At 38.0% G+C, this 23,493-nt stretch overlaps 3 protein-coding genes across 5 annotated transcripts; 1 reads left to right on the forward strand and 2 right to left on the reverse strand.

Annotated features, from left to right (window-relative positions):
- Window positions 1-389: 389 nt before the first annotated feature.
- On the reverse strand, window positions 390-4,971 carry LOC103996634 (protein NRT1/ PTR FAMILY 6.1). Of its 3 annotated transcripts, XM_065081662.1 has the most exons (5): window positions 4,371-4,968; window positions 3,207-3,256; window positions 3,039-3,125; window positions 1,642-2,222; window positions 390-1,410 (listed from the first exon to the last, which is right to left on the reverse strand). In XM_065081662.1, the coding sequence occupies exons 1-5, from the start codon at window positions 4,612-4,614 to the stop codon at window positions 549-551; spliced, it is 1,824 nt and encodes a 607-aa protein (XP_064937734.1). In that variant the 5' UTR covers window positions 4,615-4,968; the 3' UTR covers window positions 390-548. The 3 variants fall into 3 exon arrangements, with proteins under 3 accessions (XP_064937734.1, XP_064937735.1, XP_009415857.2); XM_065081663.1 differs by lacking the exon at window positions 3,039-3,125 and having other exon boundaries at window positions 4,371-4,971; XM_009417582.2 differs by having other exon boundaries at window positions 3,039-3,256; window positions 4,371-4,953.
- A 4,680-nt stretch (window positions 4,972-9,651) lies between these two features.
- Window positions 9,652-15,771, forward strand: LOC135592287 (E3 ubiquitin-protein ligase ORTHRUS 2-like). The gene is made up of 9 exons (XM_065081664.1): window positions 9,652-10,257; window positions 12,050-12,579; window positions 13,191-13,316; window positions 13,641-13,740; window positions 13,851-13,912; window positions 14,008-14,110; window positions 14,367-14,502; window positions 14,580-14,797; window positions 14,887-15,771. The coding sequence occupies exons 1-9, from the start codon at window positions 9,796-9,798 to the stop codon at window positions 15,466-15,468; spliced, it is 2,319 nt and encodes a 772-aa protein (XP_064937736.1). The 5' UTR covers window positions 9,652-9,795; the 3' UTR covers window positions 15,469-15,771.
- A 1,822-nt stretch (window positions 15,772-17,593) lies between these two features.
- Window positions 17,594-19,236, reverse strand: LOC135592288 (protein TIFY 9-like). The gene is made up of 6 exons (XM_065081665.1): window positions 19,041-19,236; window positions 18,825-18,963; window positions 18,421-18,514; window positions 18,277-18,343; window positions 18,136-18,196; window positions 17,594-17,878 (listed from the first exon to the last, which is right to left on the reverse strand). Exons 1-6 carry the CDS (start codon window positions 19,102-19,104, stop codon window positions 17,728-17,730), a joined length of 576 nt encoding a protein of 191 aa, XP_064937737.1. The 5' UTR covers window positions 19,105-19,236; the 3' UTR covers window positions 17,594-17,727.
- Window positions 19,237-23,493: the final 4,257 nt, after the last annotated feature.

A 23,493-nucleotide genomic window follows, 5' to 3' on the forward strand; every position in this document is an offset into this window, starting at 1 on the left:
ATCATTGCAAGCTGGAAGATCAAAACTAGTTTAAGATGCAACTAGCAAAACCCTAATTGAGATCAGCATCTTTCTAAAACCATCCTGTGCTAAAAAGCTATGATGTTGACAATTTGAAAATTATTTTAGATATTATAAATTTCCAACAAGTTGTTTTTCTTTTATGAACAAACTAAGCATCAGCATGGTTTCTATGAGATAGTATGTTGGGATGGTTCCTAACAAGGGCGTCTGTATAGAGAGGATCTTGATGTCCCAAGGAACATATGTAACATATTAAAATTTAAAGGGGCAAATATATAACTCAAGACTTTGTAATGCATCGACTTGTAAAAAAATCACAAAAACAAATAAATAAATCACTGGAGCTGATAATAGCTGTGAGAACATATAATAATATTTTTTGTAATTTTTCCACTTTGCGAAATTAAAATCCAGTTGTCATTCGACATTATCCAATAATCAATGATCAACTAAGAAAATGAGTACATAGTAGCATGGTCTGATGAATGCTGAACCAAGCATGATACCTGCGGTTTCTGTAGAAACTATGTCGTAGTTGCTCTCATTATTTCTAGCTCAACCATCTTCCGAACTCTACATTTGTATCTATGAGCTAAAAGCAGGAACACACAGAAATTGATCAAACTCAACACTGTCAACAACCAGTAAAAGTAATCGAATCGCCCCGTGTTTATGTTCTGAGAAAGCCATGATGGACGCCCCTCAGCTTCGTTACCAGTGATCGACTTCACAATATTGTTTATGATGGTAGCTACAAAGCAGCCAAGACCTCCAGCAACAGCAGCATAGGCCGACCCAATGCTTCTCATGGCATCAGGTGCCTCCTGGTAGAGAAACTCCAGGAGACCCACAATGCAAAATACTTCAGCTATTCCAATCAAGCAGTACTGTATCAGCAGCCAGTATGCACTAAGATTTGGCATTGGAGACAGGAACAGGGCTTCATAACCATGTTTAATGGCATAGTTTCTTCTGTACCTCTCGAAAACACCAGCCCATGCAACCGATAGAATAGATACTGCCAGCCCGAGTCCTACTCTTTGGAGCTGAGATGCACCATGTGGGTGACCAGTGATGCGGCGGGACAAGGGCGCAAATGTGGAGTAGTAGAGGGCCAGGATGAGGAAGATGCTCAGGCCAGGGAATACAGGCATGCAAATAACTGGAAGTTTAAGGTGACCCATATGCGTGTTCATGGTGTATGCTTGTTGCACTGAGAGAGTCAGATACTCCGTCAACACTACGCTAAGCATTATGGTGCACATTGGGATTGGCAGAAGTTTCAGTAGTATCTTCACCTCTTCAACTTGTGTCACTGTGCAAAGTCTCCAAGGGTTAGGGTCCACACCATCCTCTTTCAGGTGCAGAGCTGCCTTATCCAGCCACCTGAGCATCCGAATACAGATCCGTCATCAATGACAATCATATACTGATAACAATACTATAATAGGTATTTGCTCAACCAGTGAAGAACATTTAAATGACTATGTTGACATAAACCTAAAAGATAACAATGATAATAGTAACAAGGTGATCTAAAACATGGGGATTATAGAAAAGCAATTGCAATATCATGCATCCATAGTATGGAAAAATAGTAGTATGCACAATAAGTACCTAAAGTCATCAGTGTGATCTATCTTCCCACTGCCCTTGATGGCAGAATTTTGACCAGGAAGCTCATAGAGATCAATCGAGTCACTGCTGGAGAAGGGCACATTTCTCTTCCGAAAAGCAGCAACAAGTACCTGAGCAACACGCGTAAGAGGGCTACCACCTGGTAACCTATGCCTGTACAAGGGCGTTCCAACAAAGAAAACCACATTTGAAATGGCCATTGCTATAGCTAGAGAAGCAAAAGCAGAACCCCATCCATGTTTCATTTGAATGTAGACAACCATAGTGAAGGCCATAATTGCTCCGACGGTGACAGAAAGATAAAAGAAATTGAAAAACCTGTCTAAATGAGCCTTATAGTCCTTACTTCTCTCGTCAAACTGATCAGCTCCAAAAGATGAGACACAAGGCCTTATCCCTGCAGCCCCAAAAGCTGTAACGTAAAGAACAATGTAAAGGTAAAGCATCTGCCATGATTTCGCTGGTTCACATGTGCCCAAGAGTTTCGATAACTGATAACACTGATCTTGATTTGGTATGAAGACACTCATTGTGGCACATAAAGTTATCCCTATCAATCCCTGCTTATAGAACGGAAGAAATTGTAAGAAATTTCAGAAAAAAAAATTAGCATCTACATACATTACTATCATAGGCAAGTAAACCATGAAGTCCTAGATGATTCTGATGGAACTTCAAATTGTGTTACTCAAAGGGTAAAAACTCTTGGATAAGTATAAGCATGAACTCAAGGCACATATATGGCATACAGAAGGTGACAACCATCATTATAAATGGTTGAAATTGTCATGCCATCTTAAGAGCAAGATACTTCAAAATGACATCATGATCCTTGTGCACCAAGTTACCACTGTCAACAGATATATGTATATATATATGTATATATGTATGTATATGTATATATATATATATGTATATGTATATATATATATATATATATATATATATATATATGTATATATATATATATATATATATATATATACTTCCAGGAGATGAATAAATTATCAGCACCAGATTACAGTTATCTAAGATGTGATCATCAGTAAAACAATGTAATGTTGCTGATCGGATGATACGCAAGTGCCAAACAGATATTTACCTATGGGAGCCAGCTATCTTAGCATCAGTTCCTACTTCCTACTAAAGTCATCTAATACATAGTTTAATAGAATGGTAACTTCATTTAAAACATTAACTACTAAGTGTTTATCATGGGCTCAACCACCTAGTACTTGGACATCACAACTGGGAGCATGTTTCTATGGAACACTCATGAGAAAATCAGCATAATGTCAGGGAAAAAACATGCAACAAAGTGATAGAGATGGAGAAAATGAGTGGGAAGAACAGTCTCAGCTAAATAATGTTCTCACCACAAGGTAGATAGTCGTGAAGATTGCAATTGTCCAATATCTACCAAGATAAGCATCAGCAATAAAGCCACCAAGCACAGAAGAGATCTGTGATATGCCTAGGAAAGTGTTTACTGCATTAGCTGAACTACTAAATGGCCGGTGCATGATATTAAACATGAATACTACCATATTCACCGAGAGCCCAAAGTAGGCCATCCTTTCTGCCATCTCATTTCCTGCACAAAGTAAGCATCCAAATTACTATCCATCAGATATAGGACAACAAATGATATAGACTGAAATTTGGGAGAACCTTAAAGAACATGACACTGTACCAATCTTTTCTTTAAAGAAAGCAGGTAAAATCAATAACTTGTGGCAAGTAAAATTTTATTTCAAATAAAAGCAAATGTAGTATGTTGTCTCATTTATAATAAACAACAAATTTCTTTAACTGTATGCATCAAACGTTAGCAACTCTTATACATATGTAATAGGCAAATTCCAACACTAACTTCCCTTGCTAGTGTATACATAATCTGCTCTTTGAATCTATCTCTACCAGACACTTCTTTGAATCTAGCTCTGGCTGTATGCACAATCTGCTGCAGAACTCCATTTTATCAGAATTATGGGTAGAGAAATAAATTTTGTTCCTTCCTGTCTAAATCTGATCTACAGAAGCAACCAACACACACCTCCAAATATTCCACTAGCGAATACATAATCTGCTCTTTGATTCTAACACTAGTAGACACTTTTTTTAATATAACTCTCACTGTATGCATAATCTGCTGCAGAACTCCATTTTATCAGAATTATGGATAGATAAATAAATTATGTTCCAGTCTAAATCTGATTTACAGAAGCAGCCAACACACACCTCCAAATATTCTGCCTCAACAGATTTTCGTAACAGTATCTTTCAACCATCTGTCTTCCTGCTGTAAATCCATGCGCTGCCTATAAATCCAGCATGCCAGCAGCTTGTTTAATTCCGTCTCAATTGACAACTAATGCATCTACGTTGGTGGTTAATTTCATCATAGAGGAACTCAAGAAGAACACCATCCATACTCCTGCAATTAGATTCTAAAGAAGATATATAAAGGAGTAAACTTGCCGCCCTTTGAGGCCTAATACTAGGTTGTGTCGGAAGTAGTTTGATAGTAGTACCTAAACTAAAGCGCAATTGTCTTGGAATAATGCAAGAGTACAGTAAAAGAGCCATAGTTTCCTTACTGCTTAGCTCCAATTTGACCCAGAAAAATAAAAGATAAGGCACTTCGACAAAGTTAGGCCGACGGACATGCTAACAAAATTAAATCATTCATGGTAGGAATCTCGTACCAAAGATGAAGAAAGCCGCAATCCAGCCTCCGGTCTTTGAAAGATTGTCGATCGGCTTCCCCCATAAATTCACCGGTGCCGTCCCATTAACCACAGAGTCCCTATTGATTCCCCCTGGCCTCCTCTCATCGCTCTGCGCGAAATGGAACTGAAGATTATTCCGACCCACCACTGATTCCACCCGCTCATCCGCAGGCGACCCTGCCGAAGTACACTCCAGTGACAGGATCTCCTTAGAACCCATCACTCAGAACACCCTCAGGATCTGATCTTTTACCCAAAAATAAGGCATACCCGGATAGCGGTGGCGGCGAAATCCTCCAGATTTTATTCGAACAGGGTTTGGGGGTCGCGCCGACGTGATGGGACGGTCATAAAAGCATTCGGTCTCCCAACTGACAGAGACGGAAACAATAAATGACAGTAAAAATGGGTCAAGGAGATGGCAAAGATAGGCGCCGCTGATGGCCTCCAACCATGAAGGATGGTTGGTTGGTTCCTGGAATCATCCGCCATCGCTTTCGATGGGGTGGGACAGCAGCAGGAATTACTTTGGCGACGTAGGGCTTCGAGGAAACAAAAAATGAGATATTTTTCAGAGCACACGCGGAGATTGTGGACGAAAGAACCATACAACATAAGCCATTGGCGAGGGTTCATATGACCGTCGACTGATAACAGTGCCGTGACAGAGGGGGCGAACGCCGACGATGAAGCCAATTTAGATTGGACGAACACAAAGGAAGCTACAAATGACAACCTTGCGAGCTCAGAACGTGGCAACAATCGAGGCGTAATGGCACCATTCTGAGATCGACGAGATTGCTGTCGGGATCATTTCTTTCGTGTTTTTTTTATCTTTCTTTTTTTCCTTCGCCCAATTCTCATTGAGGGATTTCTCGGAAAAAATGAACGTTTTTGTGTGTGTGTGTGTGTTTAGATTTTGTTAGTAGTATTTTTGTTATTTTAAATATATTCTTGATTTGATAACCGATAAATTATTCTCTTTTTTTCTATCCCTATCTCTGATTATTTCGACCCACCGGTCCATAGGGCTAAAGACTCAAAATACTATATAACTCAATTAGAAAAACAGAGAGAAAATGATTCAAAATATATTAAAAAAGGCTTATGAACCTTCCTTGAGTTTCAAATTAAGTATAGTTGTTCATTTAAGAACTTAAACATTTAAATTATTTGATTTCTATATGAGTTACAACATTGGTTATTGTTTTTTTAATATGATTGTGATATTTTTTATATATTTTTATTTTATAATATGGTTATATAATTTTTGAGGTTACAGTGTATTTTTACTCATTTTGAAAATTATTTGATATATTTAATTTATATAATATTTTTTATGTCGGATAGTGATATAGAGTATATTGTCAATCAGTCGTCATCCAACACATAATTACCATATGATGCCTAGGGTGGAAGAAAAAGATGAGGCAGTCACCCTCCATTCATCTTTCCATATTGGCAAGCATCCAAGGCAAGTGATTATGGGTCATTCCTCTTTATCGCTCGTGTGGATAAGAGAATAAGAAGAAATAGTTTGAGGTAATTAAATGTTATTTCCCCGTGAAATATTTTATAGAATATTATATCTCTTTATGACTAGGTATAAAAACTTATTTTCAACATAATGAAAAGGGGAGGATCACCTTTGTGACTACTCGCATCCATACTCATATACTTTTGGGATTACTAACTTCGGTGTCGGAGATACTAGGTCGAAAACCCTCTCCCGACTTCGATTTTCATACAAGTAGTATCTCAAGAGATTGATATTTTCACCTCATAAGCACTTCAGACAATCTTATGCATACAGGTTTGGATTTTATCCGGTGAACTAGGACATCAACGACTTCTTTTGTATCACTTTGGTACTAAAAGGAGGGTTTAATATTATAGGAATGCTCACTTGTTAACACTCTCACCAAACACTCGAGCAAGGAAGTTTTACACCTCACCCACCCTTTCCACACATAAAAGCATTCATCACAGCATAAACATTAATATGATACTAGTGTTTATTCAATAACCCGGGTCTCTCACCCCTAGGGACTATCTCAAATTACCTTCTTATCCTTATCGAGATATTCTTGAATTGCACTCGGCAAGTGCAGATGTTGCTTTGCTTTTGCCCCAATTATATTAACAAGAGATGTCATAAGCTTAGCCATGATTACTAGCTCAATCGCCACTAGCATCGGCACCCGTCGAGGTTCTCCCACCTGACATGGTGTCGTCATCCTATGAGTGCCCAAGACTCATCTAACTACCGGCCGAGGGGGCACTTCAGCTCTCAACCATGGAATTCAATAAACCACAATATCACTCTACCTTGCTTGAATCTGAGACCCGATTGATGGATTCGATAGAGGATTCTTTACAAATCTAACTATGATAAACAAACCAGCATTTGTAGGAGATGCGACAAGAGTTCCAACAATCAAAAGGGGAAGCATTGGTCAACCCCACTACGAGTCGATCATTATTCACTCAAAAAATATAGGAGGAACTGATTCTGGCAAACTTTCCCCTCCCTTTATTAGAAGCAATCGATGGTAGTGCCGACCCGACGAAGCATATTGTAGCTTTTCGTGCCCAAATATTATTGTATAGTACTTTAAATGCCTTAATGTCTCGCACCTTCTCAGCCAGTCCTGACATAAGAAATGTATGCGTACCTAAAGTCACTTTCCATCAGTTATATTGCCCAACTCATGAGGGATTTTAAACTTTACTTCCTCAGGAACGTGCATTTGAGGCCATCAGTAATAATGTTTATTGGACTCAACCAAGGGGAGGAGGAACCACTTACAGACTTCGTCGCTCGGTTCACAAATAAAATCCAAGGCATAGTAAATACCTATTTATCATTCATAATATAGACGTTCATGATGGGGCTCAAGCTCTATTGTCTTTTTCAGTCATTGATAGAGAGATCACCAATGACTATACCATAAGTACTTTAAAGGGTCGATCAATATATTATCGTCTAAACAATGGTCTCGAGTGAGAGTGAGGAATCACACAAGAGGCCAAAACAAAAGTGATCATAAAAGAGACGAAGGAGAAACGAATAACTCGAGTTATGCTGCCCAAGGTCTAAGCTGATCAAGTTGTCTATATTAGGATAGCACTTCTTGGAATGAGACAATTGCAACTCATCACCTTTTATGTGATAGAAAGGTTGAGGTGCTTGTGAGGTTATCGAGAGACATGTTAGAAATTGACTTTAACGTAGTTCAACATCACCTAAACATTTCTCCTAAGGTGTGGAGGTCAAAAAACCTGATCCCCTCCTTTGTGAAGCCATGGTAGTCAACAAACATGACCATGTTAGGAAGATTCAATGAGGTCGAAAAACCCAACCACGTCCAACAAGGTGCATCCCTCAATGATACGAGGGGTAAGTCGACGATGGATCGTCACTAGTAGCACTCACGCATGATAAACTAGATGTACCAAATGTGCCACAAGATTGACAAGGGATCAAAGAGGTATAAGTTTGATGTGCCGAATAAACTAAACACCATATTTTAAATCTCTCTTGCAAGAGCCTTGAAGTATACCTTGAGGGGATAACTAATAGTGAGTACATTATCAGCTCATTGACATTGACATCAAACATGATTATCATATGATGTTCAGGGTAAAAGGAGAAGATAAAGGCCACCCTCCACTTGTCTGTCCATATAGATAAAGGTCCAAGGCAAGCACTTATGAATCATCTCTCTCTTGTCGCCTTATAGATATGAGACAAAGGGGAAGCTGTTAAAGACAATTAGAAGCTACCTCCATGTAGAATATTCCATATAACATTTTATCATTTGTAATCAGGTAAAAAACTCATCTTCAACACAATAAAATGGGGAGGATCATTTTTTTTTTATCATTTGTGTCCGTACTCATATACTTCGGGAGTTAATAACTTAGGCGTCGGATGAGCTGAATTAGGAAACCTCTCGTAACCCTAAGTCTTCGTATAAGTGGTACCTCGTGAGCTCGCCGTTTTCACATCAGATAACCCTATGCATACGAGTTCGGACTACGTCAGGCTGACCATGACGTCAATAACTTCTTCCCATATTAGATGGTATCACTAGCTATAACTATTTTACATGTTTTAAATATAACACAGAAAGACTTTTATAACTTCTCGTGGAGGGAGGAGAAGGATGAGGAGGAAGAGCAATAAAAAGAGGTGAAACAAAATGAGATGAGGAAGATGGCGATATAGATGTCAGCGCTCAACAATTACACTAATGTCCAGATATAAAGCAATAAAAAGATCGAAGATATACATAAAAACTATAAAAAAAATTCAAAGATAACCAAAATTATTCCTTAATAAAACTTCTTATCGTTCTGATTATACACAAAGGCGGTAAATAAGATGCTTAATTTCTTACAATAAAAATTAAAAAAATTAAAAAAATGATAATTACCATGTCAAAAGTTAGAAAACATGAAGCCTTAATGAATCACGACAATTAGATGCTATTGGGGAGAGATTAATGATTTGAGAAATCCGAAAGTCTATGATTTGACATTAATTATTTATATCCATAAAAAATAAATTCTTTACAAACGTGAGATCAACTCATGATATCGATTGACTTGACAATCAATTCAATATGATTTGACATTCCTTTTCTTCATTCAATCAAATTAACTATAAACTCAATCATGAAAAAATCCTACGCACATCATTTTATACAAATTTCAAAATAATTTTTTCATCTTTTCTCTTACCTTTTTAGATTTACTAAAAAAAACACAGTATATTTTCAGATAATGAAACTTTTATAAAATATTTAAAAGAGGCAACCATGCATTATTTAGAATTTTCTATCGATGACTAACGAGACAATTATGACATTCGTTGACGAGAGTCACCGTCAATTTTAATTTACATCACTTATTTATACTACGTAAGAACCAAAAAAAGAATTATGGTGGTAATTTTATTTTGTGTCAGTCAGTCAGCATATGTTATGTGATATTTAAATAAAAATAATAATAAATACATAAAATCACTCTGTGTTTAATTCATCTAGAATTATTATTACACGTAACCATCCTCATTTCGAGCACTGCATGGCTTTGTTAGTAAATCACACAAGACTTGTTTCTACGTTTGCCAAAGCTTATAAATGGTGATATCATGTGGAGCCCATCAGGGCCCCACTTCGGCATCGGATAAAAGGCCTTCCTTCCGCCTTCACCCGCCTCGAGTCTCGAGCCGCCGAAGGAAAATTTTCAAATCCCTCCTGTCTTTTCGAAACCCCGCGCCTTCTGTCCTCCTCCTCTCTCCCCTCTCATCTCCTTTCCCCATTTCCGTCCCTTTATATCGCTCTCCCCTTCCCCCCAAACCCTAACCTCGCCCAATTCCACCTCCACCACTCCGATGACGATCGATCTCCCTTGCGACGGCGACGGCATCTGCATGGTTTGCAAGGCGGCGCCGCCGGGGGCGGAAATGGTGCACTGCTGCACCTGCGCCTCCCCCTGGCACGCCCAGTGCTTGTCCAAGCCCCCTGAGTCCATGGCCGTCGTTGCCCGGTGGCAGTGTCCCGACTGCGACGCGCCCGAGGAGGGCTTCGTTTCTGCCCCGGCTGCCGCTCCGTCGGGCGGAAACGCCGAACTCATCGCCGGCATACGGGCTATCGAGGCCGATGGACTGTTGACGGAGGCGGAGAAGGCTAGGCGGAGGCAGGCGCTCCTTGGAGGCGGCGTGGCTGCCGCGCAGGTTGACGATGAGGAGGAGTCAAAGAAGAAGAAAGGAAAAGCGACCGACGATGTTCTTGAGCTACTCGACGAGAAGTTTAATTGCGCCTTCTGCATGCAGCTGCCGGAGCGCCCCGTAACTGTGAGAAAACTTCTTCTGCTGTTTATGTGATTTTCATGCCAAATTTGTTGACTTCATGAATGCTGAAGACCTGGTTAAAGATGGGGATGTCAAGCTGTTGCTCTACATGTTGACTATTCTTTTTCACGGAGTAATACATTTAAAGATTTTCGATTCTATGTTTTCCCCCTCCTTTCAGTTTGTTCTAGCCTCGTGTAAACGTTCTTCATCCTTTATAGTAATCTTTGCTGATTCATTTGAAATAAATGAATTCTGGGATCCATGTGTATATTTGTCCTTTTTATTCGATTACTGTAAATGAAATTCTTTCAATTAATTTCTTATAATTGTTTTGTTTGGTCCGTGAGTATAATTTTTGGTTTAGCCATATTCAATGGGTAGGATAGATGTAGACCTTCATATTAGGTCTTCTTAATGGCTTTCTTCCCGGCAACGGCTATGTCAATCAATGTTTGGCATGGTGTATCCCATCTGTGTGTTTGATGTGCAAAAACATACTGATAAAACATAGTTTGTGGCTATCAAAACAAGAAGTCCAATACCTAGAAAAAAAAGAGTAATGGGAACAAACAAATAGTTGACCATGACCTCATGCTTCTCCTTGGGTTTCCTTGCATTGATATGACCATATATTCTTTTCAGTTGTGCAAATTATATCGCTCAAACTGATTCGAGGATACTAGTATTATGGAAGCGAGTTATGGTCTCTCTCATATTTGATAAATAATAATGAAAATAACTATATTTATTTATACAAGCATGGCATGCTTGCATAATTTGGAGTATTGTCTTGGAACCTATTATGTCATTTTGACTGAGTTATGTATTGAATGACATCAATAATTATGCATCTGGCAGGTGCTTTTGATTATCATGTTCATAAAGAAGGGCTAAGGAATGAGCTTAGGCCACTATTGTGTATTAGACTACATCCATTTCTTGCAGTCTTCTGGCCATCTGATGGCTATGGTTATAGTAAATTCTGAGTTTATATTGTATTATTATGTTGCTTCATTTAGTTTGAAGTATCTGATAAGAATCTCAAACTGAATAACCCTTCTTGGTAAGGTTTGAGCCTCTGTTTTTTTTTTTTTTTCCATCAGACCAGATGTGTTACTGCAAATATTGTAAATTTGGGATCCACTTATTGTATTATTATGTGGCATTTGACGTGCTTCCAAGTGGATAATGTGATTAATTTGGCTATTGTTATTCAGTTTGTAAACTTTTTGCAATATGTTCACAACAATGATACTTATAATTCAGCTGAGAAAAGCCTGACTTTGGCTCAAGAATTTATGCAATTCATTTGGTTGCTTCTGTAAATAAAATAGAGACCACATTGGTATTTCTTGATAAATATTTTGTTATTAGAAGTCTTGAAATTTCCTTGAATTTGTTTGTGTTGTTCACAAAGCTTATAATTATATTATTATGGTTGATTTTAAATCTTTTTGAAATTTGAAATGTGCTGATATCTGTAGGTTCGTAATGTCCATCATTGTAATAAGTTTACTTCTCAAGGACTGCTTGATAGCCAGTGAAGATAAAGGCTGATTTGCCTCAATTAATCGCCACTGTAATGAGAGTAAATACTTTCCATATATGTTTTGGCAATATTAGATTCTAGTAAGACTGGGATGGCAAGAAGTCTCATGATTAGTGATCTCACATGGAATTTTGACTGCTCCCTAATGTACATGTCTAAGCTTGTTTATCCTATATTATTAACTGTAATGTTTTTTTACATAACATAACATACCTTTTCTCTCTTCTTTTTCTGATCTTGCAGACACCATGTGGTCATAATTTCTGTTTAAAATGCTTCCAAAAGTGGGTTGGTCAAGGTAAACTCACATGCGCAAAGTGCCGTTCTCCTATCCCATCTAAGATGGCAATGCAACCAAGAATCAACTCAGCACTTGTTGTGGCTATTCGTATGGCAAAGACTGCAAAGTCAACCAGTGGTGTCTCTTCACCTGTGTATCATTTCATTCGAAATGAAAACAGACCTGAAAAGGCATTTACTACTGAGAGAGCTAAGAAGGCTGGCAAAGCAAATGCATGCAGTGGGCAGATCTTTGTTACCATTCCTCCTGACCATTTTGGTCCCATACTTTCTGAATACGACCCAAAAAGACATCAAGGTGTTTTGGTTGGTGAAACATGGGAAGATCGAATGGAGTGCAGACAATGGGGTGTTCATTTACCACACGTGGCAGGGATTTCTGGGCAGTGTGATTATGGTGCTCAATCTGTTGCACTTTCCGGAGGATATGAGGATGATGAAGATCACGGAGAATGGTTCCTTTATACTGGCAGGTGCTTTCTCTGTGTTCAATTGGCAATACATTCTTGGTCCAAAACATAGTTTTCAAATTTGACTATTTTACATTGGCATTGGTTTTTCTGGATTGGGAAATTTTACTTTCAGAAGTTACTCATTTCACTTGGTGTTAACCGAAGTAGAGAAAAAGAAAGAATACTTGTTCCCCCTCCGTGTTCTCCACTTGCTGCTATTAAGTTGCTGCATTTTCTTATCGCTATGCTGTGGTCACAATTTTTGGATAATTCAAACAATAAACAAACAATATGAATTATTTTTTGTGTCAAATGCCTTTCATATAATACATGTCAAAACATCTATATAACTATTAAGAAAAAGTAATTAGGAAAATTCATAATGATATTATTAGTTTTTTGTATAAAACTGTTGACCAATTTTGTTCTTGATTCTCATATTGTGAACTATGAGTTAAACTTAATATGCAAGTGCTTTTCGATTTTCCTCCATGACTTGATGTAAAATATGAACAAGCATTGTTTCAGTTTACGAACAAATCCATCATTGATTTTACTCTCAATTGTCTTTTTTTACTTGCAACTTTATACCATATATGTGCTCTTTTGACGTTCTTGTTGCAAGTTGACAGTGGTGGGAGAGATTTAAGTGGAAACAAGCGCACAAACAAGGAGCAGGCCTTTGATCAAAAGTTTGAAAAACTTAATGCAGCGTTAAGAGTTAGTTGCTTGAAAGGATATCCTGTACGAGTGGTGAGGTAAGTGTTGTTGTCCAGGAAATTGCCCTCTTGTATTCTTCTGTTGCTCATGTTTTGTGAATTCACATGAGCATTATTTCCGAAGAATTTGGTTTTACATAGATTATTTTGTTAATGGGTTTGTTTTGCATGTCACATCTTTAATTATAATGAAAGAACTTTTACTGGTTAATTCTGTACTTCCAAATATTTGGTTGGATCAGGGTGGTGTAAGAATGTGGTCATAGAATAGGGTAGTTAATTTAAATCTATAAGATTGTACTACTAGTCTGCTAGTTGCAATTCTCAATTTATTCATTGACTCCATATTTTCTTTCTGGGAAGGTCTCACAAGGAGAAGCGCTCATCATATGCTCCTGAAACTGGTGTACGTTATGATGGGATATACAGGATTGAGAAATGTTGGCGAAAAGTTGGGATTCAAGTATATGTTTACTTCATATTAGTACACTGTATTTTCTTAGCATTAGTATTTGTTTTGTGGAGCTAGTAGAGGCAACTATTCTACAGTTGATAGTGTTCATGTTTTCACAGGGCTTCAAGGTCTGTAGATATCTTTTTGTTCGATGTGATAATGAGCCAGCACCATGGACCAGGTTCTGCATTGTTTTACGCATGCACTATCAGTGTCATAATTTCATGTGCTAGAATTTTCTCCTTTAAACTGAAAATCATTGTATTTGGAATTTAGTGACGAACATGGTGATCGCCCTCGGCCTTTGCCAGTCATTAAAGAGCTAAAAAATGCAACGGATGTTGCTGCAAGGAAGGAAACTCCGGCATGGGATTATGATGTATGAGTTTGTTCTCTTTTTCACCTTTACATTCTCTGGCAATGAATTTGGTTTGATTGATTATTGACTCCCTGCCTATCACTCCCGTTCAATTCCTATTTCAGGAATAAGTCATGAGATGTGTTTTAACTTGCATGTGTCAATTTTTTTTTGTTTTCTTAAAAAAAAAAGCAAGTAGTAATTCTTGTATTTTACTTAAAGTATAAATTATGGAGCTGCTTGAATTTATTCTCAATGGTGCCTACTGCCTTAACAGGAGGAACATGGCTGGAAATGGATGAAGCCTCCACCAATTAGTAGAAAGCCTATATTCAGTGGTGATGAAAGAAAATCTGCCAAGAGGGCTGTAAAGCATGCCCAGAATATGTCCGTAAGGGAGAGGCTCTTGAAAGGTCTGCAAATTTCAGAAAGTGTTGCTTATATATTGGTCTCATTTATTGTACTTAGAGCAGTTCCTTTGAACTTGCAGAATTTAGCTGTCTTGTGTGCCGGAAAGTAATGACTCTGCCACTGACTACTCCTTGCGGTCACAATTTCTGTAAGTCTTGCTTGCTTGGAGCATATGCTGATAAGTCCTTTGTCCGTGAAAGGACCCGTGAAGGCGGTCGTTCCCTTCGAGCACAGAAAATTGTTAAAAAATGTCCATCTTGTCCGATCGATATATCTGACTTTTTACAAAATCCCCAGGTAACTTAGTCAACCATAAGCAATTATGTATTGCTGCATAATAAAAATTATGCAAGAATCTCAATTGCTGAAAATTATGTTTGCTCCAGGTCAACAGGGAGTTAATGGATCTAATAGAGTCACTTCAAAAGAAGACTGCAGAAGAGCAGCAAAGTGAGGAGAGCAGTGACATAGTAGAGAAGTCCAGCGAGGATGAATCTGATGCTATGGAGGAAAAGTTTCCGAGCGAAGGTGGGAGCAACAATGTAGAGAAAGCAACTGGGAGCGCAGAAGGCAGGGACAGTGTGGAAGAAAACAATCTTGAATCTATAGATGGTGACTCAGATGTTAATGTTGCCAATTCTGAATCTGAGGAAGCAGGTCTGAGCAATGCAAATGCAGTTAACGAGGCAAGTGGAACAAACTCTCGGTCTTCATGCAAACGAAAAAATGCTGTTTCTCGGTCATCAGGTGTCAAGAAGGCACAGAACGAAGAGGCCACTGCTATGGACTCTGAGTCCTTCAATGCTGAGAAATCTGATGCCGTTGGAAAGGTAAAGGTTGACAATTTAAACTCTGAAATGGAGCAAGATATCAAGGAACATGTTCCTGGCCAAGTCAGTGAAGCCAAAGGTTTTGCTTATCGCAAGCAGAGCAACCCTGCACCGAAGAGGGCTAGAAAGGGAAAGTAATGATGTTCAGGTTGACCCTTTGTGATCATGGGTGTGGAGCTTGAAAAGGCTCCATTTTGTTAAAACGCCCTTATGTCCGCTTCTTTCTCATACAAACATATGAAAGGGAGTGGTGTTTTTGGATGTCATTGGCATTTTATCAGGTTGAAGATGATGCATATATAGCATCTTAAGCACTGTTCGTGACAGTTATTTTTGAACATGGTGTTATAGTGCCCTATATTTTCGCCCTTTGGGCATCTTCAAAGTGGGTAGACGTTCACGACCGGGCATAATGGCCCTTTGTTTTCTTAGATGACGATGGAATGACTCCGGCCCAAATTGACTGTCAGCGAGTCAATTTGATTTTCTTCAGTGATGCAAATCTCCGTTCGTCTTGAAAAAAAAATTTATGACATTATTTACACTTTTTGCTTATGCTCGAAAATATTAAAATATAGGAGCCAGGTTTTGATCCTGGGACTTGTGGGTTACGAGAAAAACTATCAGAGCCAGGTTTCGATCCTGGGACCTGTGGGTTATGGGCCCACCACGCTTCCGCTGCGCCACTCTGATTTGTTTATAGTTGTTAGCATTGATATTATAATATCAAATTTTTACCACCAACCAAAAAAAACTGTAAATGAGAAAGATTAATATTATCAGAGCCAGGTTTCGATCCTGGGACCTGTGGGTTATGGGCCCACCACGCTTCCGCTGCGCCACTCTGATTTGTTTGTTTTCGTTAGCAATAAGTTTTTATTGATACTATTTTATGAATTTTTTTTTAACACCAACCAAAAAAACCTGTAAGTGAGAAAGATAAATATTATCAGAGCCAGGTTTCGATCCTGGGATCTGTGGGTTATGGGCCCACCACGCTTCCGCTGCGCCACTCTGATTCGTATATTTGATTAACAATAGCTCGATATATTCTTTATCTAATCCAGTCGATCGAATAGTATTCGCTAGGACGGCAAACAGACTTAGACTTGGAGCAGAAAGTATTGTTGATACGTAACTTGATACTTAAGCGCATAGTGAATTCAGTAATTCCATTCTCAAGCAACGCTGGCACCAAAAGATACTCTACCTTTACCGCCAGCTGCTTACTTACTTTACTTTTACTTTTACTTTATTCTTTGATGTAATTCATTTGTTCTCATCATAACTCATACAATTTTTAACTCCATATGATCTCTAACAACACTCTCCTTTTTTTTTTTTTTGTCTAATATCTAAAAATACCTCCACTCACTTACCGCCCCAATTTTTTTTCCTCAATTTTTCTTTCTTTTCCTATAGGCTTGGGACATGAGGTGAACCGATCGATACAATGGATGTACAAGGCCGAATACGTTCGAGATATGTAAGTTAGAAAAATCTGATCGGGACTCAAATAAATTTGCTATGACCAAATGTACACGAAACATGTAAGTTAAGAAAACTCGATTGACATTGAAATAAATTCGTCGCGACAAAAGTGTAAGGTCGAATACGCTCAAGATGCATGAGTTGGAAAATTTGTTATGACAGATGAATAATACCAAATGCATATGAAATGCATAAGTCAAGAAAACTCGATCGACATCGAAATAAATCCACTACGAGACACAAGACTAAATGTGCGTGAGACGCATGAGTTGAGAAAACCTCGTCACTGCATTGAAATGTTTTCGATAATACTAGAAAAATATTACAACACAAAACAAAAACATTATAATACAAATGTATTTGTATTGTGTTGTAATATTTTTTTAGTATTCCTGAAAAAACTAAAATTTTATAAACATATTACAAAATTTATACCAGAACACTATGTTATGGTTTTTTTTTTTACTACATTATAACGTTTGTTTTGGTATTATTAAAAATATTGTAATTGACCCTATGGATTGAGGGAAAAATGTATTACATGTATTAGATAAAAGAATGACACCGATTAGGCAATTTTAATAATAGGAAAAACCCAAAAAGATGAGTTTTTTTTAATAATTCGCTCTAAGATCAATTTAAACATAACATACGATTAATTGATTGTATTTGAACTCCTAACTTCTTTGTTCTCGTCATAATCCATACACTCAGAAATCACAACACGGTGTTTCTTTTCATGTTATGTAAGATTCGGAGATGCTTTAAAGGATTTAAAGAAAGAGTAGAATCGCTCATCGATAACATAGAAATCAACAGACGATTACACTTTTTAACTTCAATGTTTTCAGAAAGAAAAAAATAATACATGCAACGGAAAATAAATAAAAAAGGAAACAAAATGATTTAATTAGTATTTTGTACTGTGTTTTTTGCCCCACCAATAATAGCAAGACGAGGAAAGGCATCAGAAGTTGGATGGGTCAACGCGTCCAAAGCCGTCGTCTTAGCCGAAGCCGCCTCGTGGTCCGCCGTGTAAGGCGCCTTCGCGGTCAACCTGCACGTTTAGCATCAATCAAGACTCGCAGATTGACGTCGACACTGGAGTCCTTTGTCAAAGTGCACGCAAGCCGACGACGTTTACCGACCAAATCTTCTCCTCAATCATGAGAGAGAAAGGTTGGCCAACTTCAGCTTACCCTTCGGAGTAATGTGAACGCAAGCGGTATGATCGTATCTCAAAAGTCGCAACGCAATTAAGCACACAAAAATAATAAAAACAACACCAAACACTATATAGTTAGCGATAATTACCTCTGTTGGCGTTTCTCGAGGAAGCGTTGCAGCGATTTCTTCCGGGGAATGGGCAGCAGCTCTGCGAACAAAAAGAAGGCTTCGATTTGAGTCCACCCACAGAAATCTTACTCGGGGATGTACACGCCGTCGGCCATTTACCTTCGTTGAGTTGCGCCAGCAGCCTGTAATCCATGGTCCTCTCCGCCAGCTTCATCACTGCCTCCGCCTGCGTCGTATTCCGTACGTAAAACAAGGTTTCTTTTCGGTAGAGGATAAAAAGGAAGAGAGGGAGGGTAAGAAAACCTTATCCTCCGCGAGGTCGAAAACGGAGACTGTGCCGTTGTAGAAGATCGTCAGTGGCGCCGATGAAGAATCGCTCTCGGCCGTAGCGACTGACCTAAAAGAAGAGCACACGAGCTTTTTGAAGGTTGGTGGACGCGCGTAAAAGAAGTAGCATTCGAAGCTAGCGGCGGCGAGAAGATGATATCTAAAGACTTTGACAGATTATCCTATGTTTTTCGAATCTCGCTCGCTTTGATCATTTATCCTTTGTAATAAAATGACACGGATCTACAACTCGAAGAGAGGTCATAAGGCCCTCGTTCGAATTCAGAACCCAAAGTCTTTGACATGCTATGATAAGATTATGTATGTGTTCGAATCTCGCTTTGATCATTAAAAGAAAGAACAAAAAAATTAACGCTCACCTGCACGACGGATCCAAAATCGGAAGCGGCGGCGGCGGCGGCGAGGGGAACAGCTGGCTCGACGGAGGCGGCAGGGTGGAGGCGATCACTCTACGCAGGAGCTGCGGATCGATCCTCGAGATGGCGCTCAGCTTGGCGCCTGAAACGTAATCCAACCGACAAAGCCATGAGCCGATCGATCGCATAGATGAAGCGAAAGGGGAGACGGCAGCTGACCTCGGGCGCAGGATCTCGTCTTCTCCATCGCGAAGAAATCGAACATCGTGTTGGCTCTCGACATCGCTCCGTCTTCGATATCTTGTCCGCCGGACCTGCTGTGGGAAAAGCTAAAGCCGATGCTTCTGACAGCGAGACCAGAACGAAAGCTGCAGCCTGCAGGAGGATAGACCACAAACAAGCCCTTATCGACTTCGTGTACCCTTTTATAATTGAAATGGACTTCGTGTACCCTTTTATAATTGAAATGGGACTGGAGATGGGACGGAAGGGGACAGGGCGTCATGCCGACGACCAGAGAAACGTGCGTGGCGAGGACGTACGTGTTGGAATGGGCATTGGACGCGTATAGCGGCGACGTCAGGAAAGGGTCATTAATGTACTGCAGCAGTACCGCAGAAAAGACAGCAGAAGTCAACGGGCGGTGGTGAACCATGTACGAAGCTTTCGAGCTCGGAAGACGCACGATCGAAGCTCGTCTTCCGCGTGGGAAGTAGAAAAATAAGTCGTCTGATGCAGGTGGCGAGAAGCTGCCGATCGCGGCCACGAAGGTGGGAAGCAAGTGGAGGTACCGACGGACGGTAGGTCGCAACCAAAGCGGCATGACATGGCCACGTTTTCCTACCGCGTTCTTCTTTCAACTGGTACGGTGAAAGATGAGAGCAATCGACTCCTACCGACGAATAAAGGAGTCCCCATTTTTCCGACCTTTGACTGGCCGCAAAGAAACCATGGAAAGTCGCCACTTTCCAGTAAATCTCTGTCTGTCCGCAAGGAAAAAGAAAAGCTTGGGAGGTGCCATTCGTCATCAAAGTCGCTAAAGCCTACCGTTGTCCATACAACAAACATATCTATACATGATGACAGCATCTAACGTGGACTACTCAGCCTATATGAGACCGACAACAACGACCGACCACGTGATAAAAAGCCAACATAATAGAGATATCGACCGATATAATATCACAGAATAGATTGGAATTCTGAATTGAGAAGTGCACGATTTGTTATAAATAATAATAATAATTAAAAGATAATAAAATAAAATAAAATATTAATATTAATAAAAAAAATGATCTCGTAACGCAGAAAAAGAACTCAATTCATTCGTTCTTGAATTTCTATTGTTTCTTTCTTTTATTTCATATGCAATTTTTTAGTTGACATAAATATGAGTAAGTCTCTGATATTTCCTTTCAATATGCGCATATATTGGTTAGGAAAACGAATAGAGGTCATGGCATGGGATACATGGAATTCCTTTATTAGATTCACAACCTCTATCGAGTTCTTCTAATATCGATATGATACTTAGCCTATTAACAACATTTGTCGACAATATTGGATGTTAAATCTATACAAGCTATTACCTCATAACCATAGTTCCGATGATTTAACTTATGATCTTATCGACTCATCGATGTTCGGAAAATTCATGTAACTATTCTTGACATTATCGTCGCTTCGACTCAATATTGGTTCTTCCATATTCAATAAAGATAAAAATGGTGTATATTCAGAGAGAGAGAGAGAGATCATTTTTTTTATAATATAATTCTTTTGACTATTTGTAGTTTGTACACATAAAGTAATTGGATTGGAATCTTCAAACTATTCTTTCTAACTCCTGCTGGTGAGAGGATGGCCGATTGATGTCCCATAGCGTGTGTCATGTCGTCTAGAAATCCTTAGTTTAATGACCTCGTCTGTTGCACCTTTGGATACCTTAATCCCGCCACCCACTTCCACCTTTTTCTCTTTTCTCATTGCATGAGCTGCGATTCTATCGAATGATGCTCAAGATGCCGCCGTTCACTCCTTCCCAGTGTCCTCTCCGCCCCCTTCTCCCTGCCGCCGAAGGCCGTGAAGCCGTTCACCCACTGCCGCCACCAAGAAGAACCCCAACTATGGGGTCATGACACTACTCTCAACTTTTCAATACTATTTGAGTTGGGACTTACCAACTCCAAATTGATAGTAGATAAGATTTCTTCAATTACACGATAAAATCTTTCTATTCTGTTGAGAAAAATTTTATATTTTGTTAAGAGAAATTCTTTCTCCTAATCTATATAAATATGAGAAGGATATGTTAATGTATTAAAGCTAAAACTTCTTCAATAATTTTTTTATCTTTTATTTTTTATTTTCTATTTTTTCTATCATAAATAGATATCGACGAAGAGCTCATGGAAATGGAGAACTAGTCCGGGAAAGAGTATATTGGATCCTTAAGAAGGCATCTCTCTCTCTTTATATCTCATGTTATAAGACAAGTATTTATTGCACTGTGCAGGAAAAGCAGGTGGTGGTTCTCAAGAGGAGAGTCTCAAAATACATGACATCTTTTTGCTTGTTCTGAGTCGTATCAAATAGGATAAACATGCATTAATCTTACGTTTGACTTGGTTGAATCTGTTGCTATTTATCTGCAACAGATTCAAATATCATGCCACCAGAACATGAGCATTTTTATTGGGATTCTTTGATCCAACACACAAAAGATTTATATTTCCAACATATTCTCTTGTTGTTTATCTTAATGTTTACTCGGATTGGTCGGGTTTTTGGCAACAAGTACGTTTTATCTAGGAACTTATAGTAAGATTCTCCTCCTAAAATTATAGTAATAATAATAATAACAATAATGTGATTAACATGAAACAGAATTGATGATTTATGTTCTGAGATCAGTAAATTTCTGAAATATAAAGGCCTTGATCAAATGACAGCTTTAGCTTCAGCTTTAGCTGTCCATCATAAAAACTGTTAGTGCATAGTATAGACAAGCATTTGATATGATTTATGATGATGTTGAGAAGCTGGATCAGTTGACCCACCACCATCCAAATCTGTATTCCTTCTCAGGCAGATGCATGAAGGTTGGGGCTGCCATGACTCAGTTCTGGTTAGTCGGGAGTAAAAGAGAAGAAGAAGAAGAAGAAAATGTTGACTTTTGTATTATTATTTTTTATGTCAATTTTATGGCATTTACGATATATTTTTATAATCTTAGCGAGATAAATAAAGTCAACGGGTGAAAAAAAAATACAATATACTAATTTTTTCATAAACATTTGATGTGTTTTTATATTTAGTAACAATATTCTCTTTTAGAAGTTAACTAGTGATGAAAGAAAAAAATGCTAATGGATGAGGATGCAGTGAGAGTAATTGTATGTAACACTTGATCTTTTCATTATTATTATTATTATGGTGTTTTTATTATTTTTTAACCTTAATTTTTTTATTTAAAAATGTATTTGATTTTATTATAGGAATAAATGAAGAATATTAAGGCACAACATCCTAAACTAGCAACAGTTAGTATTCTATTAACTGAAGATAGATATCATCTCTCAAATATTAGGACCAGAGAAATCAAGATATATTCAATGTTATGATTTTTGTTATTTTTATTTTTTGATATTGTGCTATTTAAAACTTTCAAGAGAAAAGTTCTTTGTTTGCATCTGTATATAACATTGGATAAACTTCAATACTGGTTCTATGATTTTTGCATAAATTGATTTGATTAAATATACTTATTTAAATTAGTAATTTGTATACTATTGTGGGTGGGGTTGTCCTTCATTGGATAAATATACTTATTTACATAATTAAATAATAATTATAATACTAAAATATGTGAAATTATTATAATTAAATAATTATAGTAACAATTAAATGGTTGTCTTTTTCAGGTTAAAAGTATATATTATTGCACTTGAATAATCATAGCAATAACTAAATTAATATTGTGATTTTTATTCGTAGGATAAAATTATCTATTACCTTAATAATGGATTGACGGTGATATATGAACAATTAATATTTTTATATTTATTAAAAAATCCATTACTAAGCTTATATAGACCTTTGTTACGGTTAAAATTTATAGAAAATATAAATAAAAACCATAGCTACAAATATAATTTGTTGTAGTGTCATTTTCTATTTTGTTCTAACCATAAGATTAGGTCACTTAATTATTATTATTGTTTTAAAATTAATTTGTATTCATTATATTAAACTCCAAATAAAATATTTTCATATAAATTGGAACGTGGGACACATTAATTATAGAATAACAATCCACTAACCACTATTATATCTCAATAAAAATAATCATTCTTATTTTGACACTAAAATAATAATAATAATAATAATAATAATAATAATAATAATATATACTAATCATTAAGATTGATGGCGTTGGACGATAATACAATAACCACTACGATACGATATATGACAACGACGGACTAACTCGCGGATCAGAAGACATCAGGTTGTACGTCACACTTTCCATCGAATCATTGTGGGGTGATGACTCCGTGATCTCACGATTAATAATACAGACCGCTTGCGATGTCAGAATCGTCATTTAGTGCCAAACCCGAGGGCTTTGGTTCTTCCCATGCTGGGCTTCCGCCGGCGACCGTCGGATGAG

Source organism: Musa acuminata, chromosome BXJ1-9 (assembly GCF_036884655.1).
Source record: "Musa acuminata AAA Group cultivar baxijiao chromosome BXJ1-9, Cavendish_Baxijiao_AAA, whole genome shotgun sequence".
Taxonomy (NCBI): Eukaryota; Viridiplantae; Streptophyta; class Magnoliopsida; order Zingiberales; family Musaceae; genus Musa; species Musa acuminata.

What these genes read in the sequence shown, in the direction of transcription:
- LOC135592287 (XM_065081664.1), top strand. Translation starts at nt 9,796, where the DNA reads ATGACGATCGATCTCCCTTGCGACGGCGACGGCATCTGCATGGTTTGC. An exon ending in GGCGAAAAGTTGGGATTCAA is followed by an intron (nt 13,741 to 13,850) that starts GTATATGTTTAC and finishes ATGTTTTCACAG; the next exon opens with GGCTTCAAGGTCTGTAGATA. An exon ending in AAGGGAGAGGCTCTTGAAAG is followed by an intron (nt 14,503 to 14,579) that starts GTCTGCAAATTT and finishes TTGAACTTGCAG; the next exon opens with AATTTAGCTGTCTTGTGTGC.
- LOC135592288 (XM_065081665.1), bottom strand. Translation starts at nt 19,104, where the DNA reads ATGTCGAGAGCCAACACGATGTTCGATTTCTTCGCGATGGAGAAGACG. An exon ending in GCTGGCGCAACTCAACGAAG is followed by an intron (nt 18,197 to 18,276) that starts GTAAATGGCCGA and finishes TTTTGTTCGCAG; the next exon opens with AGCTGCTGCCCATTCCCCGG. An exon ending in CTCGAGAAACGCCAACAGAG is followed by an intron (nt 17,879 to 18,135) that starts GTAATTATCGCT and finishes CTAAACGTGCAG; the next exon opens with GTTGACCGCGAAGGCGCCTT.
- LOC103996634 (XM_009417582.2), bottom strand. Translation starts at nt 4,614, where the DNA reads ATGGGTTCTAAGGAGATCCTGTCACTGGAGTGTACTTCGGCAGGGTCG. An exon ending in TGCGGCTTTCTTCATCTTTG is followed by an intron (nt 3,257 to 4,370) that starts GTACGAGATTCC and finishes TACTTTGTGCAG; the next exon opens with GAAATGAGATGGCAGAAAGG. An exon ending in GATCACACTGATGACTTTAG is followed by an intron (nt 1,411 to 1,641) that starts GTACTTATTGTG and finishes TCGGATGCTCAG; the next exon opens with GTGGCTGGATAAGGCAGCTC.